Genomic DNA, 20,792 nt, shown 5'->3' on the forward strand with positions numbered 1-20,792 from the left:
AAAGAAAGAAAGAAAGAAAGAAAGAAAGAAAGAAAGAAAGAAAGAGAAGAAAGGGAGGGAGGGAAGAAGGAAGGAAAGAAAGAAGGAAAGAGAGGAAGGAAGGAAAGAAGGAAAGAAAGAGAAAGAAAGGGAGGGAGGGAAGAAGGAAGGAAAGAAAGAAGGAAGGAAGGGAAGAAAGAAAAAAGAAAGATCCTGGATCTTCCTCTCATTTGGGGCCCTAGAAACAACTCAGTTCTCACAAACTAAAGTGTACTAAAGTGTAGACACTTGGTTCATCCACCTTCTAGGAGGAGGGACCTTATTACAAACTTTTATGTGGTGACAGTGGGGATTCAAGCACTCTACTTGCTCTGACCCAGAAGGGTCTGTCCCGACCAGCCCACAAACTCACAATGACTCTCATTCATTAGATCCAGATGTATCACAAATTTATTCAAAACGAATGCTGTAGGAACCCTACGCCCCACCATGGAGCAGGACTGGATGGCGGAGGAGTCGGGGAGAAGCTGGCCTAGACCGCCTCATTCTTTGAGGAGGTGAACTGAGAACCAGCCTCAGGCAAACCAAGGAGAAGTCTAGAGAGAAGACTGCCTCAGCCAAGGAGCCATAATGACAGCATTGGGGTCAGGCTGAGCGCAAGAAACACCACTGTATGGTCCGCAGCCCCAGCCGTCATCAAGGAAGCGTAGAACCTCGCCACCTCCTCGTTGGGGTTGCCCTGGGCGGGGTCGAACCACATCTGGATGCAGCGGCCGCTCCCTCGGCTGTAGTTGCTGAGCCTGTAGGAGTGACTCCAGATCTCCTCACACAGAGCGGCAGGGGTGGGGAAGTAGAAGCTGAAGGGACGGCAGGAGGCGCCCGCGGGGCACTGGTTCTGCCCTAGGGAACCGACAGAGGACCTCAGCCACCGCGCCCGCCCGGCGCTGCTCCGGCCGCGCCCGCTGGGAGCCCCAGGCCCTCCCCCGGCGCACCCACGCCTCACCCGAGGCCCAGTCCCAGCCCTCATGCCAGTTGCTCTTGCAGCTGAAGGAGGAGCGGCAGTCCTCCCACCACTGCTGACAGTCCTCCCTGCACAGGGGGACGTCGAGGACGCGCTCTCTGCGCCAGCTCTGGTCCACCTGAGGCGGGGAGGAAGGCTTTGGACTCAGCAACGCCGCCGGGGCGGGCCGCAGCTGGAGGCGGAGGCGAGGGGGACACTCCTACCTGCTGGATCCAGGGCCCCAAGTTAGGGGAGCACTCGTAGAGGCAGGTGTCCTGGATGAAGTGACGCTTACAGGCAGGTGTCATCTTACCGCAGTGATCCCAGTTGAAATTGTACAGACGGGAGTTGTCCTTGTGTAGCTCCTGGCTGGTGTTGACTGAGCAGCAGGCACTTCTCTTCCATGGACTACACTAGTTGGGAAAGACAGGTCTGAATCCCTCGACCCCACCTTCCAGCCTTGCTTCACTCGGCCCTCGCTTCCCTGCCCCACACAGGCTGTTCTGTAAGCCCTTACCACAAAGGCCCCTCTATCCTAGAACCCCGGGAACCCCATTTCTAGAGAGATATAATTACCACAGTGTAAGAAAGAAGCTAGGGGAGCCTTGTCTTTGGGATAATCGCCTACTTATTTAGCGCCTCAGCTTCTCAGCTGGGCATGTTGGTTACATGCCTGTAATGCCAGCATTCAGGAAATGGAGGATGGAGGACGTTGAATTTAAGACCAGCCTAAAAAACCATGGATGAGACTCTATCTAAACAAAACATGCCCCATCATGGTAGCACAGACTTGCAAAACCAGCACTCTGAAAAAAAGTGGAGGCTAGAGAATTAGGAGTTCAAGGTCATACTCAATCACATCCTGAGTTCAAAGCCAGCTTGGGCTATGTAAGACCCTATCTCAAAAAACAAACAATCTTTTAAAATGCCAAAACAAGCCAGGCATGATGAAGCACACCTTCAGTCCCTGTACCTGAGAGGCAGAAGCAGGTGGCTTTCTATGGGTTCGATGCCAGGCCTGATGGCCTGGTCTACACAGAGTGCCAGCCTTTTCATTTGTTTTTTCAAGACAAGGTCTCTCTTCGTAGCCCTGGCTGTCCTAGAACTCTGTGGACCAGGCTGGCCTCGGTCTCAGAGATCACCTGCTTCTGCCTTCTGAGTGCTGGGATTAAAGGCGTGTGCTACCACTGCCTGGCTTCATTTGTTCATTTAAAAAAAAACAAACAAACAGAAACAGGCCAATGAGATGACTCAGTGGGTAAAGAAAGGCACTTGCCACCAAGCCTCATGACCTGCGTTCAATCCCCAGGACCTACATGATAAAGAGAACTGCCTCCTGCAAGCTGTTCTCTGACTCCACACATGTTGGGCATGTATGTGTGTCACACATATACAGAAAGATAAATACATGTAATAAAGGATGAATGTCTTATTCTGTCCTTTGTTTTACCCTTTTTTTTTTAAGTTTTATGTATGTGTGCCTAGATGTGTGTATGTGCAGATCAGAAGAGATCAAATCTTCTTGACCTGGAGTTAGAGTTATGGGTAGATATGAGTTGCCGTGTGCATGCTGGGAACTGAACTCGGGCCTTCTGCAATAGCAAGAAGTGCTCTTGACTGCTGAGCCATCTCTTCAGCCCTCATATATGTATGTATGTATGTGTGTGTGTGTGTGTGTATATATATATGGATGTAAACATATTCATCACAAAAGGCTGCACTAAGTTTCCATCATAGACCATGTGAATTGCAGCTCGCACATAGTGGGTCTTCCCACTTCTGCATTTGGCACTCTGCCTCTGCAGAACTGAGGGTAGAAACCATCTCTTCTGTGTACTCTCACCCTCCAAGTTTCTAGAGAAGCTTTTCCTAATCCTACCTGAACCCCACTGTACAAGCTGGTAGTGTTGGGAGCTGGAGAGATGGCTCAGAGGTTAAGAGCACTGGCTGCTGGGTTCAAGTCCCAGCATCCACATCACATGGCAGCTTACAACTGTCTGTAATTCCAGTTTCAGGGGCTCTGACACATACGCCAGCAGGACACCAATTCGTGTTAAAAACAAACAAACAAACAAAAAACCCTGGTGGTATCTAAGTCCTGTGAGTCACTGTGCTTTCATAAGCCCTTATTTGAGTGATAATAGATTATCATCACATGGCCTCTAATTAGAGGCCTATAATGATCAACTGCGTGGTCGCCACCATCGTGTCCTCTTCTGGGGAGAGCCCTCAGGAAGTCACCTCCCCCGTTTCCCCCATGCCTCACATGGGCTGCTCGCCACAGCCCCCACAACCACCCCGCCTGCCATCGCCTCCCATCAGAACCTGGTCGTGCAGCTTGTCCTCAGGACCTGGCTTTGTCTTGTGGTGCTTGGCATCCATGCAAACATTAAGCAGGTCTGCTCTGTCCCGGGCACTGCGTGTGGTAACCGTGCAAACCAAAAGCAGGAGTGCTGTGTGCTTCCAGGCCATGCCTTTCTGCCTGTGCAGAGGGAGCTATGGTTAGGGAGACTAGACCCCGAGGGGCGCTTCATTCATTCCCTACCTTAGCCTCTCTGTCCCTACGGCGAAAGATAAGGTCAGTCCTTGCTCCTTCAGCATTGGGTCCTGAGGCTCCCTGAAGCTGGCCTGGAGGTCAGCAAGAAGGTTCTCTTATCCCATGGCGTGAGAGGTTTATAAAAACAGCTGAGCTTCCCAAGCTAGAAGAGATGTGATGCTTTTTCCTCTCATCTTCTCTCCAGACTTTATGACGTGTACTTAAATAGTTCCGTTCTCTGGCTGATTGCTTCTTTGAAAAGGGCCAGGACACACATATCCTTCATCCTGTCATAGCTGGTTCTCTGTATCAGCTGGGTCATCATGTCAGCCTAGAAATCCTGTTAGCCCTGGGGGAGATGGTGACCCAGCCCTGCCGAGTTCTCCCAGTTGGCAGGAGGATCAAGTGACATAACCCGCAGGACGGTGTTTGCTTAGAGGGCACAAAAGAAAGAATGGCGCTTTGTAAAACTTTGCTTCCTCAGTCTTTTCCTTCCCTGTTCTCTAAAAGTCATTCTGCCTTGTACTCCACCCTGACATCACTTCCGCAGCAAAAGCACAGACCCTACCCAAACCTCTCAAACGAAAACACACAAAACAAATTCAGCTGCAATTGGTGGCGCATGCCTGTAATCCCAGTACACGGGGGAGGAGGGCAGGGGAAGGACAGTGGGTTCTAGGCCAGTCTGGGCTACATAGTGAAAACTTGCCTTCGCCACCACCCCTCAAAAAGTAAATGACCTAAAGAACTGAAGAACAAAAGAGTCTCTCTTAGAGATAGATGGCAAGATGCATTAGCACGTAAAGACACTTGCCACCAAATCTAATGACCTGATTCAATCCCTGAAACCCATGTGGTAGCAGTCAAGAGCTGACTCCCACATACATACATACAAACATACATGCATGCATACAAACAAACAAACAAACATACACAAACACATTCAATCTTCAATCAATCAATAAATGTGAGAAGTTTTTAAAGGTCTGGATTTTGAAAATACTTACATGCATACACACATACACACCAACATAAATGTTCTCCTTTTTAGAGCAACTGAACAAACCCTCTGGGTCATAGCAAGTACATGGCAAACACCATGATCCCCTTCTCTGTTTGCCCGTAATTTCACCTCTCTCCACTCACCACTGATCTGTTCCTTTGGGCCCAGCCTGGGAGGCAATGAAGAGTTGCAGATGGAGACAGGACCCCTGCCTCCCTGCAAACACGGATCCCCAGGCTTTTCATTTGAGGGTCAAATCTTTCCTCCAGTTTCTTCTTCTTTGAGTCTTCTTCACAGAAGCCGCAATGATCTGTCTCAGTTATTCCTTCCTTTCTCCTTTCCTGTTTTATTTTACACAGGATCTCACTGTGTAGCCCTGGCTGGACTGTAACCCGATATGTAGACCAAGCTGGCCTTGAACTCACAGAGATCTACCTGCTTCTGTCTCCCAAATGCACATATGTGCCACCACACTTAGTCTTCTTTTCTTATTTTGTTTTCCTTTCTGTAGAACTAGTCATGGACTCCAGGACCTTGAGGATACTAAGCCAGATCTCTACCACTAAGCTACCTTTCCAGTCCAGAGATTTTATATTTATTTTATTTAAATTATGAATAGGTAATTTTATCTCCATGCGGGTATATGCATGTGAGATCAGGTGCCCATGAAGGTGAGAGCGACCTTTCTTTCTTTTTTTCTTTCTTTCTTTCTTTCTTTCTTTCTTTCTTTCTTTCTTTCTTTCTTTCTTCCTTTCTTCCTTTCTTCCTTTCTTCCTTTCTTCCTTTCTTCCTTTCTTCCTTCTTTTTTTCCAAGACATGGTTTCTCTTCATAGACCAGGCTGGCCTCAGACTCACAGAGATTGGCCTGCCTCTCCCTCCTCATTGCTGGGATTAAAGACGTGAGCCACTACACCTGGCAAGAATGATCTTTCTAACAAGACATTTGTACCTTCTTTGCACAAAACCCTCCAAGTCCCCCAGTCGTACTTGGAAAATCTTACCTGAATGTCCTTGACTTCTAGAAGCACACACAGGGGGGTCCGAGTTGGCCTCTTCCTAGCAACAGATTAGACCCTGGGGAGACCCAGAAGTCTTTGTCCACAGCCCAGCAGAGAAGAGAAGAGCTTTAGTAAGCGCAGAATGAAATATCCCATTCAGCACTTCTGTTCTTCCTTCCTTGGTTGATTCCACCCTCTTCCAGGCTCATGAGTCAGTCTAATCTTTGTTGTTTTCATCTCTCTCTCTCTCTCTTGGTTTTTCGAGACAGGGTTTCTGTGTGTATCCCTGACTGTTCTAAAACTCAGCCAGCCGCTGCCTCCCAAGTGCTGGATCAAAGGTGAGCGCCTCCACCACCTGGCTTCATCTCTTCACTTTAAAAAAAAACTTTTTTTAATTTTTACTTATATGTATGTGCCATGTGTGTGTGGGTGTCCGTGAAGGCCAGAAAAGGGCATGCGATTCTCTGGAGCTGGAGTTACAGGTGGTTGTGAGCCATCCTAACTGCTAGGAACCAAACTCTAGTCCTGTGGAAAGGAGGAAGTGCTCATAACTGCTGAAGCACCATCTCTCCAGCCCCTTTTCTCACTGCAGGATTCACACCCTCAACATCCACCAGTATCAGGACAAATGCCCATTCCACGGGAATCTGAAGTGTGTGTGTACTCCACATAGTTCCTGGGACAAGGTTAGCTTGAGGGAGGCAAGCCCTGGCTGAGAAGACCAGGCTGTAAGGTCATGCCAATGGGACCCAGTGTGAGATCCACCCCTTTAAAAGCTCACAGGGTCACTAGGCCTTACCAAGCTGTAACTGGCACCCCAGAACACTTTTGAGAAACATACATGTAAAAGCCTCATGTAGTGGGTGTGTTGGCCTGAGCCTTTAATCCTGCCTAATCAGGAGGCAGAGGCAGGCTGATCTCTGTGAATTCAAGGCAGCCTGGTCTAGAAAGGGAGTCCAGGACAGCCAGGGCTACACAGAGAACCCTGTCTCGAGGAACTAAAACAGAACAAGACTGCACAGGCCGAAATGATTTATATCAGCTCACATCGAGAGTGGATACAGATAGAAGTTGACAGATGTTTTTCTGGGATAGAAAAACAAGTTGTCTTTAGTCTGATAATAATATCTTAACCATTTGAAAATATTTATCATTAATTATGTATTAATAATAATAATAATTTGGGTTTCTCAAAACAGCGTTTCTCTGTGTAGCCTTGGCTGTCCTGGAACTCACCCTGTAGACCAGGCTGGCCTTGAACTCAGAGATCCACCTGCTTCTGCCTCTGGAATGCTGGAACTTAAGGCACAAGCCACCCCTGCCTGCTATTTACTTTCCTTTTACTTGTATGAGTATTTTGTCTAAATGTGTGTCTTGGTGGGTTTCTATTGCTGTGAAGAAACACCACGACCATGGCAACTCTTATATGGAAAACACTGAGGCTGGCTTACAGGTTCATGGATTTAATCAGTTATCATCATGGTGGGAAACGTGGCAGCATGCTGGAGAAGGAGCTGAGAGTTCTACATCTTTTAAAAAAAATATATACACACATATATGTATATACATATGTATATATACATACGTACCTATACATGCCTATATACATGCTTATGTATATATGTATGTATATGTGTGTATATATACATACACATAGGTATGTATGTGTATATGTGTGTATATATATACATATATGAGTGCTCTATCTGCATATATACCTGCATGCCAGAAGATGTCATCATGTGAGCCACCATATGATTGCTGGGAATTGAACTCAGGACCTCTGGGAGAGCAGAGGTCCCCAGTACTCTTAACCACTGAACCATCTCTCTAACCCCAAGTTGACATCTTTATCCTCAGGTAGCAAGAAGCAGCAGCTTGACCTTCTGAGGCCTCAAAGCCCACCCCCACAGTGACACACCTCCTCCAACAAGGCCACAGCTCCTAATAGTACCACTCCACTCCCCACGGGCCGAGCGTTAAAGCACATGAGTCATTCCTATTCAAAACACCACAATATGTGTGAGTACCACATGCCTGCAGTGCCCTCAGAGACCAGAAAAGGGGTAGGATACCCTGGAACTGGGGTGTGAGATGGCTGTGAATTGACATGTGGGTGCTAGGAATCCAACAGAATCTGCAAGAGCAGCAAGTGCTCTTAAGCACAAGCCATCCTTCAAGCCTCATTGTAGCAACTTTTTAACTTTTATTAATTACACTTTATTCACTTTGTATCCCCCCATAAGTTCCTTCCTCCTCCCCTCCTGGTCCCACCCTCCTCCCCCTTCTTCACCCATGCCCCTCCCCAAGTCCACTGATGGGGAGGTCCCTCTCCTTCCTTCTGATCTTAGTCTATCAGATAACAATTTTTTTATTGTTGTTTTTTGAGACAGAGTTTTTCTGTGTAGCCCTGGATGTCCTGGAACTCATTATGTAGAATAGTCTGGCCTCAAACACACAGAGAGCTGCCTGTTTCTGCCTCCTGAGTGTTGGGATTAAAGGCATGCACCAGCACCAACCAGACACTCCATAACTTTTTTTATCCCACAGAATGGAGACTTTAGAACTAGACCTGGAGGCATACACTTACAATCATAGCTACCCAGAAGGCTGAAGCAGGAGGATCAAAAGTCCAAGGCTAGTCTGAGCTGCAGAATGAGCTCAAGGCTAGCATGGGAAACTCGTTGAGACTCTTTTATAGGGATATCTAATAGGAATGATAAGATAAAAGGTAGATTATTGAATCTGCTTCTCAACTTAAGGCTTTATTTGATACTCTTGAATGAGGTTACTTTTAACTCATTGGCATGAGATTTTCTATATTGATGCAAAAATAAGTATTTTTGATGCATTACTGTAAATGTTGGTATATTGATAAAAATTTAAGGTTTACTTCCAATACTTTTAAAACTGCTATTACAAACTGTTTAGAATATTAGGTAATACAAGTTAATTGTTAGGTAAACAACTCATGGGTCATTTTAGACACTAGTCTAATTTATCACAGGACTATACACCCTGCGTTTAACAGATAGATATGATTCTACAGATAGATAGACAATATAAAGATAAATAGATAAATAAGTCTTCAAAAACCTCAGAGACCTACAGAATATGGCATTTAAAATGTTTTTATTATTTTAAGGATTCTTTGAGAATGAGGCATGTCATCTCCTGACAGCACCCAGTTTACCTCAAAGAAAATAATGAACACTGAAGAACTTCCATATGAAAATGTCCTCAAATGTGTCAAATCAGCCAGCTGGGCAAAGAAAATGCCCTCGCTTTTATGACAGACAGAATTCTGCCTAAAATAGGCAAGCTTAAGTGCAGGCCAAGTTGACTGCCAAACTCTGCCAAGACAGGGTAAGCAAGTCTTAAATAGTTCCTGTTTCACATATATGTCTGTCAAAGGTAGTAGGCCAGAAGGCCAAAGATGATGCTCCAATGTTACAGAGCATTTTGGGTTGCTGTTCAGGCAGCAAACTGTCTCTGTCAATTTTTTTTTTTTTTTTTTTTTGGAGGCTGCTAACATGCACTTTCTATTTACTCAAGTAATTAATTTTATTCCTTCTCAAGTCTCTGATGGGGCTGAAGAATGTATAGTCATAACCTTAAAATTAGCTTAGTTGCTTAAGAGTTAAAAAGATGTCTTACGTCTAGATGGGTGTTTTTAGGTTAATATATACAAACCATAATAAAAATAATTTAGGTTCAAAAATTAGACCCTCATAGATAGGATAGATATTTTCTTCAAGACTACCAAATACATTTAGACTAGACATTATATATAGTCTTACCTACTGGTTTTTATAATTGTTTCATAATTATTATTACTGTATAAAATGGCCTTTTTATTTAGACAGAAAAGGGAAATTGTTGGGGTTAGTTTGATGCTTGAAAGTCCTAAAACCTGGGCCGGGAAGAATGGGGTAGGCATAGCTAAGGTTCCCCGGGCTTTGGGTTCAGGAGAATCATGGGAAACAGACAGAGAGACAGACAGGAAAAGAGGAGGCAGGAGGATGCCACAATGGGTTAGCATGGAGAAGGAACCACGTGGGCTGGGAGGAAGGACTCCAAGGATGACATGGATGGAGAAAACACCAAGATAAAAACAACATAAGCAAGTATTTATAAGATTATGGATGGAAGGCAGCCCAGATAGGAATGGTCAAGGCAGAAGGCATTGGATCAGGACTGAGAAATGGATGGGAAGGTAGAAATATCTGCCCAGCCTAAGGTAAATAAGGCAATTATAAAATCTTATAACAGGTGGGGGCTGGAAAAATGGCTCAATTCCCAGCCACCACATGGTGGCTCACAAACATCTATAATGAGATCTGGTGCACACAGAACAATGTATACATAATAAAATAAATAAATCTACTTTTAAAAAATCTAACAGGTGTCTCTGTCTTATTAATTGTGATAGGAGGTTTAAAAATAATATTGCTAGACTAAGATCAGAAAGAAGGAGAGGAGGACCTCCCCTATCAGTGGACTTAGGGAGGGGCATGCATGCAGAAAGGGGGGAAGGGGGGACCGGGAGGGGAGGAGGGGGGATTTATGGGGGAATACAAAATGAATAAAGTATAATTAATAATAATAATAATAAATAATATTGCAATAATTACAGGGCTAATAATATGCAATATATAGCACAACATCCATTTTATTTACTACAATACTCTTTTTTAAAAGGACTTTATGTATTTATTATTTATACAATGTTCTGCCTGCATGTACACCTGCATACCAGAAGAGGGCACCAGACCACATTATAGATGGTTGTGAGCCACCATGTGGTTGCTGGGAATTGAACTCAGGCCCTCTGGAAGAGCAAGCGGTGCTCTTAACCTCTGAGCCATCTCTCCAGCTCCTTAGCGAAATTCTTGTCTCAAACTGAAAACTGAAAAGAGGGTTAGGGATGTAGTTGAGTAGTAAGGCCACAGGTTCAATCTTGCATAGCTTTTTGCCTTTTTTTTCCTATATGTAAATATACATGTGTAGCTGGGTGTGTATGAGGACGTGAGGTGAAAGTGCGCGTGTATATGAAGCCAGAGGACAGCCTCGGTGTTGTTCCTCGGGTGCTGTGATGTTAAGGCCGAGCCTCTCCTGGAACTCACCCGGCTGGGCTGTCTCTGTCTCCCCAGTGCTAGGACTATGAGCATGCACTGCCATACCCAATTTTCTCCCGCCTATCTAGAGATGGAATTTCGGTCGTCATACTTCTTCACAAACATTTCACCTAGCCATCTCCCCATGCCTCAGGCCCCAGTACTGTGACAGACAGTGATTCCAAACTCCTCAGACGCTCTGGACACTCCCCTTTCCTCCAGCTACTGTCAGTCATGGTCTGGTTTTTATTTTCTATGAATTTCTTTACTCCAGGCACCTCCTACAGCATATGCTTGTTTCACATAGAAGAACTGAAGCTGAGCCGGGCGTAGTGGTTCGTGCTTGTAATCTTAGCATCTGGGAGGCTGAGGCAGGAAGATTTCTGTGAGTTCAAGGCCAGCCTGGGCTATAGACTGAGTTCCAAAGGCCAGCCTGCACTGCTGAGTGAAACTCTCTCTCAAAAACCAAGAAACAAACTACAAAGGACTCATCCAGGGCCTGAGATGGCTCAGTAGTGATGAAGAGCATGTATGGCAGCCAAATGTGGTAGCACAGGCCTTAATCCCAGCACTCAGGATGCAGAGGCAGGCGGGTCTCTAAGTATAAGGCTAGCCTGGTCTATAGAGCAATTAAAGGATAGCCAGGGCTACACAGAGAAACCCTGTTTGTTGTGGGTTATTAATATTTATTATTTACTTATCTTTTAGTTAAGTAGAGGTTATTCCTAAACCAGCTGTTCACCCAAACCACCACACAGAGACCGGGGGGGATTTATCTAATCAACCTAGAGCACAATGCTGGGCAATAGTTACTCCATCCTAAACCTCCAAGCCCGCATAGTTTCCTGTCATTCAGATTTTTCCCATTACACTTGCTTTTAGTCATATCTTAGGTCCAGTTCATCTCTCCATATGGTTCCAAGTTCTCTCCTGCCGACCTCTGCTCCTCCCTACTGCTTCCTCTCTCTCCCCTCTCTGGACCAGGATGTCCCACCCTATCCTCTCCATTGCTCAGCATTGTGGCTGGTTGGTTGAACTGACAATATAAAGAGCAAATGGTGGCATGTTTACACAAACTTGAGACAGGTGATGCTTAGAATAAGCATCACAATGCAATATCCGGATCGAAACCAGATAGCGGAGGAAAGAAAGGTGTATACATTCTAAAAGAACATTATATCAACACCTGTCTCAAAGGAAAAGAGAGAGAGAGAGAGAGCATGTCTTGCTGTTTCAGAGGACCCAAGTTCATTGTTAGCAACTCACATCAGATGGACTGGAACACCTGTACTCCAGCCCCTGGGGATCCAATGCCTCTCTGCTGTGTGCTCACACGCAGACACACACATACACCTGTATTCCAGCCCCTGGGGATCCAGTGCCTCTCTGCTATGTGCTCACACACAGACACACACACGCCTGTACTCCAGCCCCTGGGGACCCAATGCCTCTCTGCTGTGTGCTCACACGCAGACACACACATACAAATACTCTGATTTTTAAAATAAAATTAATTTTTAAAAATTCCTCCAGGTTGTAAGAATGTCTCATCTGGAAGCCTGAGTTATGTTTGTCCTCTCACTTTCCCCCAGCTAAGGGATCTTACTCACTAATGACAGTCATGCCTTGCTCCGTGACAAGGATGAACGGAAGCGTGTCACAAGGCAGTTCTGTCATTGTGCAAACAACACTGAGCGCCGTCTGGGTCAGCCCTTCCAGGTGATAGCTGACGCAGTCAAGAGCAGTGAGTGTGTGTGTGTGATCATATCCACAGTGAAGGTCAAAAGTAGAGCATTCCAAGCCAGGCATGTTCGCATATGCCTACAATCTTACATAGGATACAGGAGGAGACCCCGTCTCAAACAAACAAAAAGTGGAGAGATGCTCTTCAGGTAAAAGCCCTTGTCGCTCAAGCCTAAAGACCTCAGTTTGAGCCCCACAGGCAAAGTGAAGGAAAAACAGACTCCTAACCGTTGTCTTCTGCCCTCCACATACATGTGTGCCCACATAATAAACAAAATTAAGGAAACATGTAATTCATTTTCACATATATTCATTGTCAGTTTACAGGTGTATTTAACAAAAGAACAAAACAACAGCAACAAAAACCAAGAAGGACTGGAGAAATGGCTTAGCAGAGCACCTCCTGATGGTTTCCCAACTCCAGGGGATCTTCTGGCCTCCAAGGGCACTGTGTGTGTGTGTGTGTGTGTGTGTGTGTGTGTGTGTCTGTGCCTTATGTAACCCAACCCATCAAACTTATATTGTATAAGACAACAGCACTGAACTTTTGGGTTTTTTGGTTTTGTTTGGTTCTTTGGTTTTTTGGGATGGGGTTTCTTCCTGTAGTCCTGGCTGTCCTATAACTCACTCTTATAGACTGGGCTGGCCTTAAGACATTGAACTTTTAATCCTCTTAGCTGCCCCCACCCCTGGCCAGCGCCATGATTACAGACTGAACCACATGACCGCTGTTCCCCTGCCCATTTACACTAATAATATAATCAAATGATTTGGGGTTTTAAACCTTAACTGTCTTCCCCAGGAATAATTCCCCTTGGAATTCGTGTGAAACACTTTTGACATATTGGAGAATTCAGTTTCCTAGTGTTCTGTTGAGAAAATTGACAACCTTATTCACAGAGGATATTGGTCCTCAGTTTCCCTTCTTTCTGGTGTCTTTGTCCAGTTTTGTATTAGTATAATGCTGACTTCATGATGTGAGACAGAAGCATTCTCTTACCAACTCACTCGGGGGAATTTCTGAAGTGGTTTGTGTGTGTGTGTGTGTGTGTGTGTGTGTGTGTGTTTGTTTCTAGTACTGAGATTTGGACCCAGGACCTCACTTATGCAAGACAAACACTAAAACGCTGGCTCTTAGCCAGTGGTGGTGGCACACGCCTGCCATTAGTCCCAGCACTCAGAAGGCCGAGGCAGGTGGATCTCTTAGATCAAGGCCACCCTCTCTACAGAGAGAGAGAGAGTTCCAAGATAGCCAAAGCTGCACAGAAAAGCCCTGTCTCAAAAAACAAAAAGTTGGCTCTTATTATTCTTCAGACATTTGGTATTCTGGGCCTGGAATGTGGAAATTATAAGAAATTATAAGACAATTAGCTTAATCTCTTCATCTGTTGTAAGCCTATTTCGAGGAGGTTTTCCCTTTACCGTTAGTAGTTTGTGTCTTCATAAGAATTTGTTCCTAGGGGCTGGAGAGATGGCTCAGAGGTTAAGAGCACTGGTTGTTCTTCCAAAGGTCCTGAGCTCAATTCCCAGCAACCACATGGTGGCTCATGACCATCTATAGTGAGATCTGGTGCCCTCTTCTGGTGTGCAGGCACAAATGCAGACAGAATATTGTATACATAATAAATAAATAAAATTTAAAAAAAATAATTTCTACCTAGCTGGGTAGTGGTAGCCTTTAATTCCAGCACTTGGGAAGCGGAGGCAGATGGATCTCTGAGTTTGAGGCCAGTCCGGTCTACAGAATGAATTCCAGGACAGTCAGGGCTACGCAGAAAAACTTTGAAAAACAAAAAGAAAACAAAGAAGAAAAGAAAAAAAAATGTCTTCTTTGCCAGGTACATGCCTCTAATCCCAGTACTTGGGAAGCAGAGGTAGTTGGATCGCTGTGAGTTCAAGGCCAGCCTGGTCTACAAAGTGAGTCCAGGACAGTCAAGGCTACACAGAGAAACCTGTCTCAAAACAACAACAACAAAAAGAATTTGTACCTCTGGGATGTATGGCTCAGTGACAGAGTGCTTGAGCAGCGTACATGAGGTCCTAGGTCCGATCCTCAATAGCAGAAAAATAAATAATCCAGTAACAGCTAACAAGACTGGGGAGACCCACCATCATCTGTAACTCTAGTTCCGGGATCCAACATGCTGTTCTGCGCTCATGCACCAGGCATACACAAACACACATACTAGCAAAATAAGATAAAAACAAATAAAACTTAAAAAAGACAAACAAGCCATGTGTGGTGGCTCACGCCTGTAATCCCAGCACTCGGGAGGCAGAAGCAGGTGGATTTCTGTGAGTTTGAAGCCAGTTTGGTCTACAAAGCCAATCCACTATAGCCATGGCTACACAGAGAAACCCTGTCTTCAAACAAACAAAAAAAGACAAATAACAAGAAAGATTTTATGGGGGTGCACCTTGCAGGGACAGTTTCTACTGACCACTTTTTCTCTTATTTCTTTGTATAGCCTTTTTTTCTGTTGGAAACTGCCCTTTTTGAGTTCAAGGCCAGACTGGATAATAATGATAAATAATATAATTTGGCAGTTCTGTAAACCAAACAACCCTTAGTCAGCGTTCATTGTTACTGGGTCTGGGTTTTGTTGTTGTTTTTGTTTCTTCTTTTGTTTTATTTCAAACTAGTGTCTCACTAATTAGCTGAGGCTAGCTACAGTCTTAAGATTCTCTTGCCTTGGCCGGCTGAATGCTGGGATTTCAGGCATGTCCTGCCCTGCTTGTTCCGGCTGTTCATTTAGTGATATTCATAGGATGGTTCTGTAGAATCTATTTTCTTCGTCTTGCATACTCACTGAAGTTTCTGCTTGGTTATCTTACAAGCCAGCTAATGACTAGACTGGCATTTCCTTGTGTGCCCGAGCCAGGGAGCTTCTTCCCCTCCCGCAGGGCTCTGCATGTTAGTTGGGCCCATTGCTCAGTGCTCTGGCATTTGCTCTGTCCTTGCCCTTCTTCCTGGTGGTGCCCTCTGGCCTCGAGGTCCCCGAAGTCAGAATCTTCCTGGTCCTTCCTAGACAAGCACCGTAGGTATCTGTTGATTTCTAGACTCCCAGCGTTACACCAGAGCTTTTCGAAGGGCCCTGGAGACATCTCATTCCCTAATTCCAGCCTTTTGTTTACCTTATTCTTAGTCCTGCCTTTGACAGCTGGAAGGTCAATTTATTGCTGATGGTTTATACAAACACTATAGAATTTTTTTCACCATGATGGGCACAAGTCAGGTCAAATAAAGACCAGCCCTGTGAATGGTGCCTTATTCTGTCTATCTATCTATCTGAGACAGGGTCTCTCTGTGTAGCCTGTGCTGTCCTGGACTCACTTTGTAGAGCAGGCTGGCCGGGAACTCACAGAGATCAGCCTGCCTCTGCCTCCAGAATGCTGGGATTACAGGAGTGCAACACCACACCTGGCTTTATTTTTTTTAATTTATTTATTATTTATACAACATTCTGCCTGCACACCAGATCTCACTATAGATGGTTGTGAGCCACCATGTGGTTGCTGGGAATTGAACTCAGGAAGTCTGGAAGAACAGCGAGCATTCTTAACCTCTGAGCCATATCTCCAGCCCCCTCCCTTTTTTAAGCTTTATTATTTTTTTAACTTACTTTTATTTTATGGGCACTGATGTTTTGCCTGTATATGTTTATACAAGAGTGTCAGATCTTGAAGTTACAGACAGTTGTGAGCTGCCATGTGGATTTGAACACAGGTCCTCTGGAAGAGCAGTCCCTTAGCCATTGAGCGATCTCTATAGCCCCTTTATTATTTTATTTATTCATTTATTTTAAGACATGATCTGATTATATTGCCCAGGCTGGCCTCTAATTCTCAAGGCCAACCAACAGAGTAGATAGGATTTCATGCACAGGCCATGGCACCTAGAATGAATGAGACTTTTACAGGGACAGCCTGGCTGGTGAAAGCATGTGAACGGTGTGACAGGGCTTTGGGGAGCCTCCAAACCCATTCTGCCCCCTCTAGTGGCTGCCAGGACATTGCTTTTCACAGCTACCGTAATGAGACTGTTGGTTTTGAAGGCAGCTACTGTAGAGTTGAGTTTCCAAAAACAAACAAAAACAAGTAAAAGTGCCACATAGCCTCAAGTTCCTACTGAGATTCAGCCACCTTTCTTTCTTTCTTTCTTTCTTTCTTTCTTTCTTTCTTTCTTTCTTTCTTTCTTTCTTTCTTTCTTAAGATTTGAAATTTTGTACGTAGATGTGTCTATGCCTGAACGTGTGTATATGTAGCACAAATTCCTGGTACCAATTTCTGTCTCAGTTGCTTTCTATAGCTAGTGTAAAGACTATGACCAAAAGCAGCTTGGTGAGGAAAGGGTTTATTTCATTTTATGACAAACGGAGGAGCGCTGCTCACTGGCTTGCCCTCCCTGACTTGCTGAGCCTGCTTTCTTATACAACCCTGGACCACCAGCCCAGGGAAATACCACACATAGTGGGCTAGAGCTGCACACTTCAAACATTGATCAAGAAAGTGTCTAAGGCCAATCTGGTAGAGGCCATTTTTAAACTCAAGTTCCCTCTTCCCAGATGACTCTGGTCCTGTTAACAAAAAACAAGCCAGCACAATTGACCCCTTATCAACTTGACACACAAATACACCATAATTACAGCATAACCCTTCCCCCCTTTTTTGGCCCAAGATATTAATGTGATAATATAGAACATAGTATAACTTTAAAAAATTCCCACAACTTCTAAGAACTCAAGTCTCTTTAAAATACTGAGTCTCTCTGAACACCCAAACTCTCTTAACTGTGGGTTCCTGTAAAATAAAAAGTAAGTTACATACATCTTAGTCTAAGAGAGTTGAACCGGAGCAGTCACATTAGGAACTCTGCCATCTCTCCAACACACGGCTATATATTTTTTATTTTAGTATTTTTGATTTTTAAAATTTTATGTATATGAGTATCATGCCTGCATGTATGTGTGTGTCTACCAAATGCATACCTGGTGCCCTCAGAGGTCAGAAAATGGCATCAGATCCCTTGGAACTGGAATTATAGATGGTTATGTGTTGCAGGATATTTGATCACTCTGTGTTGTGTACTGGAAAAACCTGCTTCTAGTTGTGGTGTGGCTCAGCCCTAGCAAACACCTTTAATCCAAGAGCTTTCTACTGGAATATAGTAAACAGGATTAAATAAAGTCAACCACAGGTCAAGAGGTGGAACAAGCAACCAGTTGACAGGAAGTGAACATAGGAAACAAAACACAGAGTAAAAGGAAGTCAGGAGAACTGATAGAGACACAGGAAGAAGAAGGGAGGGACATTCAGTTTGAGGGGATTTGTGAGACAGCATGGGGAAGGAGAAGGCTTTTCCTTTTTGGGATGTCAACTGAGGAGGAAAGGTCCGTGGCTGTTTTCCCTGCCTCTTGAAGCTAGCAGGCTTTCCCCCTAGCATGTGGCTTCCCAGTCTGTACAATCGAACAATTGAGATTTTGTTAAAAACAACAGTTAGGAGCCACCATGTGGGTGCTAAAAACCAAACCAGGTCCTCTGGAAGAGCGGCCGGTGTTCCTAACCACTGTTCTGGAAGAGCCGTAGATAGATAAGCCACCTGTTATCCAACCTCTGGTACTGTCTGGAGACAGGGTCTCCCTGTGCAGGCCCAGTTGGCCCAGGCCTCTGTATGAGATCAGGCTGCCCTCTGCTCCACCAGACCCGGCTCCCCCAAAGCCCTTTCTGTTTCTTCCATTTTTGAAAGCTCTGGTTAATTTTGAGAGTTCTAGAAAAATCCAGCGCTGACTCTTGCCAGGGCTCTCGCTGCTTTGGGGGAAGGAATGGATTCTCAGGTGTCCTTCCTCTGTCCTTCGAAGAGTGCTGGCTCAGATTACTTCTATTTTAAGAAGTATAAAGCTTTAAATGATATCGGCCGCCCAGAGTGTAGTCTATTCTTAACACGAAGATATGAAAGTGGTTTTTGTTTCCTGTGTGTGTTTTCCCCTGACTACAGCATTTAAGTCCTTACTCAACCTAAAAGTGAACTTTCACTTCTCAAAAAAATCTGTTATTTTTTTTTAATTTGTTTTTCTTGCTTGCTTTTGTACTGACTCATGTCAAATTCTCAGATCATGCCTTAACATAACCCAGTGAGAAGGTTCCCTACTTCTAGAGAAGTTATAATGTTTTTGTTGGTTGGTTGGTTGGTTGGTCTTGGTTCTGCTTGTTTGTTGTTCTAGGGATTGAACTCAGGGACTTGTGTGTGCTAACTAAGCGCTCCAACCACTCACTGTACATGGCCAGGCGTAGTGCTCCGAGTTGTTACGTTTGTGTTGGGCTGGTTGGTTGGCTGGCCTGCCTTCCTGGTCAGGTGGGAAGGTGTCCAGCCTTCTGGTACTCAGAGGGAAGGGTGTCCAGATCACTCACAACTCCCAGGCTGCAAATCCAAGTCACGAACTACGAGGACTGGAAAGGTATCCCAGCTCTGAGGTGTCCCAAGGGTATCCGGAGGCACGGGAGCCCGGGAACCTCACAGCTCTGAGAGGAGGCCCCCTCAGCAGAGATGTTGCAGCTCCTTGCGGGGGCTACCCCAATCCCTGATGAGCTGAGGAGCCTAGGAGCCTGAGCTCTCTCCTTCTCCAGCCGATGCAGCTCAGCTCCAGGCAACCCTCCCTGGGTCTCTCTCCCACCTCAGACTCCAATTCACGCCCTGGAGCCGTGGGTTTCCTGTACACCCTTCTGTCTGAGTACCAGAAGGCTGGACACCTTCCCACCCCATCAGGAAACGGACCAATCCAACCACAACATCACACACCTTTAATCCCAGCGCTCAGGAGGCAGAGACAGCTGGATCTCTGTGAGTTCGAAACCAGCCTGGTCTACATAATAAGTTCCAGGACAGCTAGGGCTACACAGAGAACCCCTGTCTCAAAACAACAAAAACAGTGGTGCTCGTTCCCATTAGATGGATTGTTACATAAAATGAAAGATATGGCTGTGATCCCAGGTCTTTTGTTTTGTTTTGTTTTTAGGTTTTTCGAGGTTTTAGGTTTTAGGTTTTGTGGACCAGGCTGGCTTTGAACTCATAGATACCTGCCTGCCTCTGCCTCTCTGAGCACTAGGATCAAAGGTGTGCACCACCACACCCGGCTGATCCTGGGTCTCTCTAGATAAGAGCATCCCATGATCTCTAGTAATCTTATTGTCGAGCTAAATAAAAAAAAAAATTTTGAGATTAAAAAAATTGTGTACAGAGAGTTGTTTTGCTTGTGTATGTGTCTGAGCTCCGTGTTCAGGCAATGACCGAAGAAGCCAGCAGGGGGCACCGGACCTCTGAAACTGGAGTTGCAGGCTGTTGTAGGCCGCATGTGCATGCTGTGAACAGAAGCTGGTGGTGCAGATGGAATCCCAGCACTCAGGCAAAGCCAGCTCAGAATTCAGTAAGAAGTCGGTTAAATCGGATGAGAAGTCTAAACTTTGTGTCTTCTTCCTCTTCTTTTGTTTTTGTTTTCTGGGTTTGGTTTTGTTTTGTTTTTGTTTTGGGTTTTGTTTTGTTTTTTGGTTGGCTGGTTGGTTTTTGGGTTTGGCATTTTTGTGCGTGTGTATGTTTTCCTGTTTTGTTTTGTTTTTTAGTTTTTGAGACAGAATTCTCTGTGCAGAATTCATTCTGTAGACCACGCTGGCCTCAAACTCCCAAGTGCTAGGATTAAAGGCGTGGACCAGCAGTACTACCTGGCCTCTTTTCGCTCTGGTATTGGACATTAATAGGTTAACCCCATCTGATATGCAGAGGTGGTTTCTCTTCTCTCTTCCTGTCTGTCTAAAGATCCCTCCCACAGTTTACAGAAAGCAGACTCACGCAACTGACATCACTGCCTTAAACACTTGGATGAGTCAAACTCTTTGAGGCCTGAGACTTGGGTTTCCAGAAAACTTCCAGCCACTAGGCAGAAGAAATGGAGAGAGATGCTGACCCAAGAAATGATTTTAAAGGAGTGAGTCAACCTAGGGAAGGAGATGAGATTGTGGTTATCATCTTGTTATTTTGGTAATGCACTTCATACGTACATATTTTTCTGATTAGTCATATGATAGCCCCTCCCTCCCTCCCTGTTCTGCTCTGTAACCCTCAATTTAGCAGGCTATACTTGTGCCAGCTGAAATAAACATTCTTTTAAAAAGTCCTTGGTCAGTGGGCAACTCCCCTAAATGTCTCAACTGGTTTTTTCTGCAGCCTGCTCGGAGAACAGTGTTCCTCCTGGACCAATTGTACCCTGTCCCCCTGGTCTCAACCGCCTTTCCTGTTCTTTATCTTTTGAGAGAGGATCCCACTATATAGTCCTGGGTTCCCTGGGACTTGCTACATGGACCAGGCTGGCCTCAAACTCAGAGACTAGACTTCCTCTGTTTCTACAGTACAATCTACCATTGTACT

At 45.1% G+C, this 20,792-nt stretch overlaps 1 protein-coding gene and 1 long non-coding RNA gene across 3 annotated transcripts in view; one reads left to right on the plus strand and one right to left on the minus strand.

The window, feature by feature from the left end:
* Window positions 1-484, plus strand: part of LOC129688305 (uncharacterized) — a 2,672-nt gene extending 2,188 nt beyond the window's left edge. Inside the window, exon 3 of the long non-coding RNA XR_008721914.1 lies at window positions 411-484. This is a non-coding gene — a long non-coding RNA (uncharacterized LOC129688305). The remainder of the gene's footprint in view (window positions 1-410) is intronic.
* Folr2 (folate receptor beta) lies at window positions 407-5,646 on the minus strand. Of its 2 annotated transcripts, none has more exons than XM_055623052.1 (5): window positions 5,520-5,646; window positions 3,305-3,457; window positions 1,204-1,392; window positions 983-1,118; window positions 407-879 (listed from the first exon to the last, which is right to left on the minus strand). In XM_055623052.1, the coding sequence occupies exons 2-5, from the start codon at window positions 3,449-3,451 to the stop codon at window positions 593-595; spliced, it is 759 nt and encodes a 252-aa protein (XP_055479027.1). In that variant the 5' UTR covers window positions 3,452-3,457; window positions 5,520-5,646; the 3' UTR covers window positions 407-592. The 2 variants fall into 2 exon arrangements, with proteins under 2 accessions (XP_055479027.1, XP_055479026.1); XM_055623051.1 differs by having other exon boundaries at window positions 3,305-3,461.
* Window positions 5,647-20,792: the final 15,146 nt, after the last annotated feature.

Source organism: Psammomys obesus, unplaced genomic scaffold, assembly GCF_907164565.1.
Source record: "Psammomys obesus unplaced genomic scaffold, mPsaObe1.curated_primary_1811, whole genome shotgun sequence".
Lineage (NCBI taxonomy): Eukaryota > Metazoa > Chordata > Mammalia > Rodentia > Muridae > Psammomys > Psammomys obesus.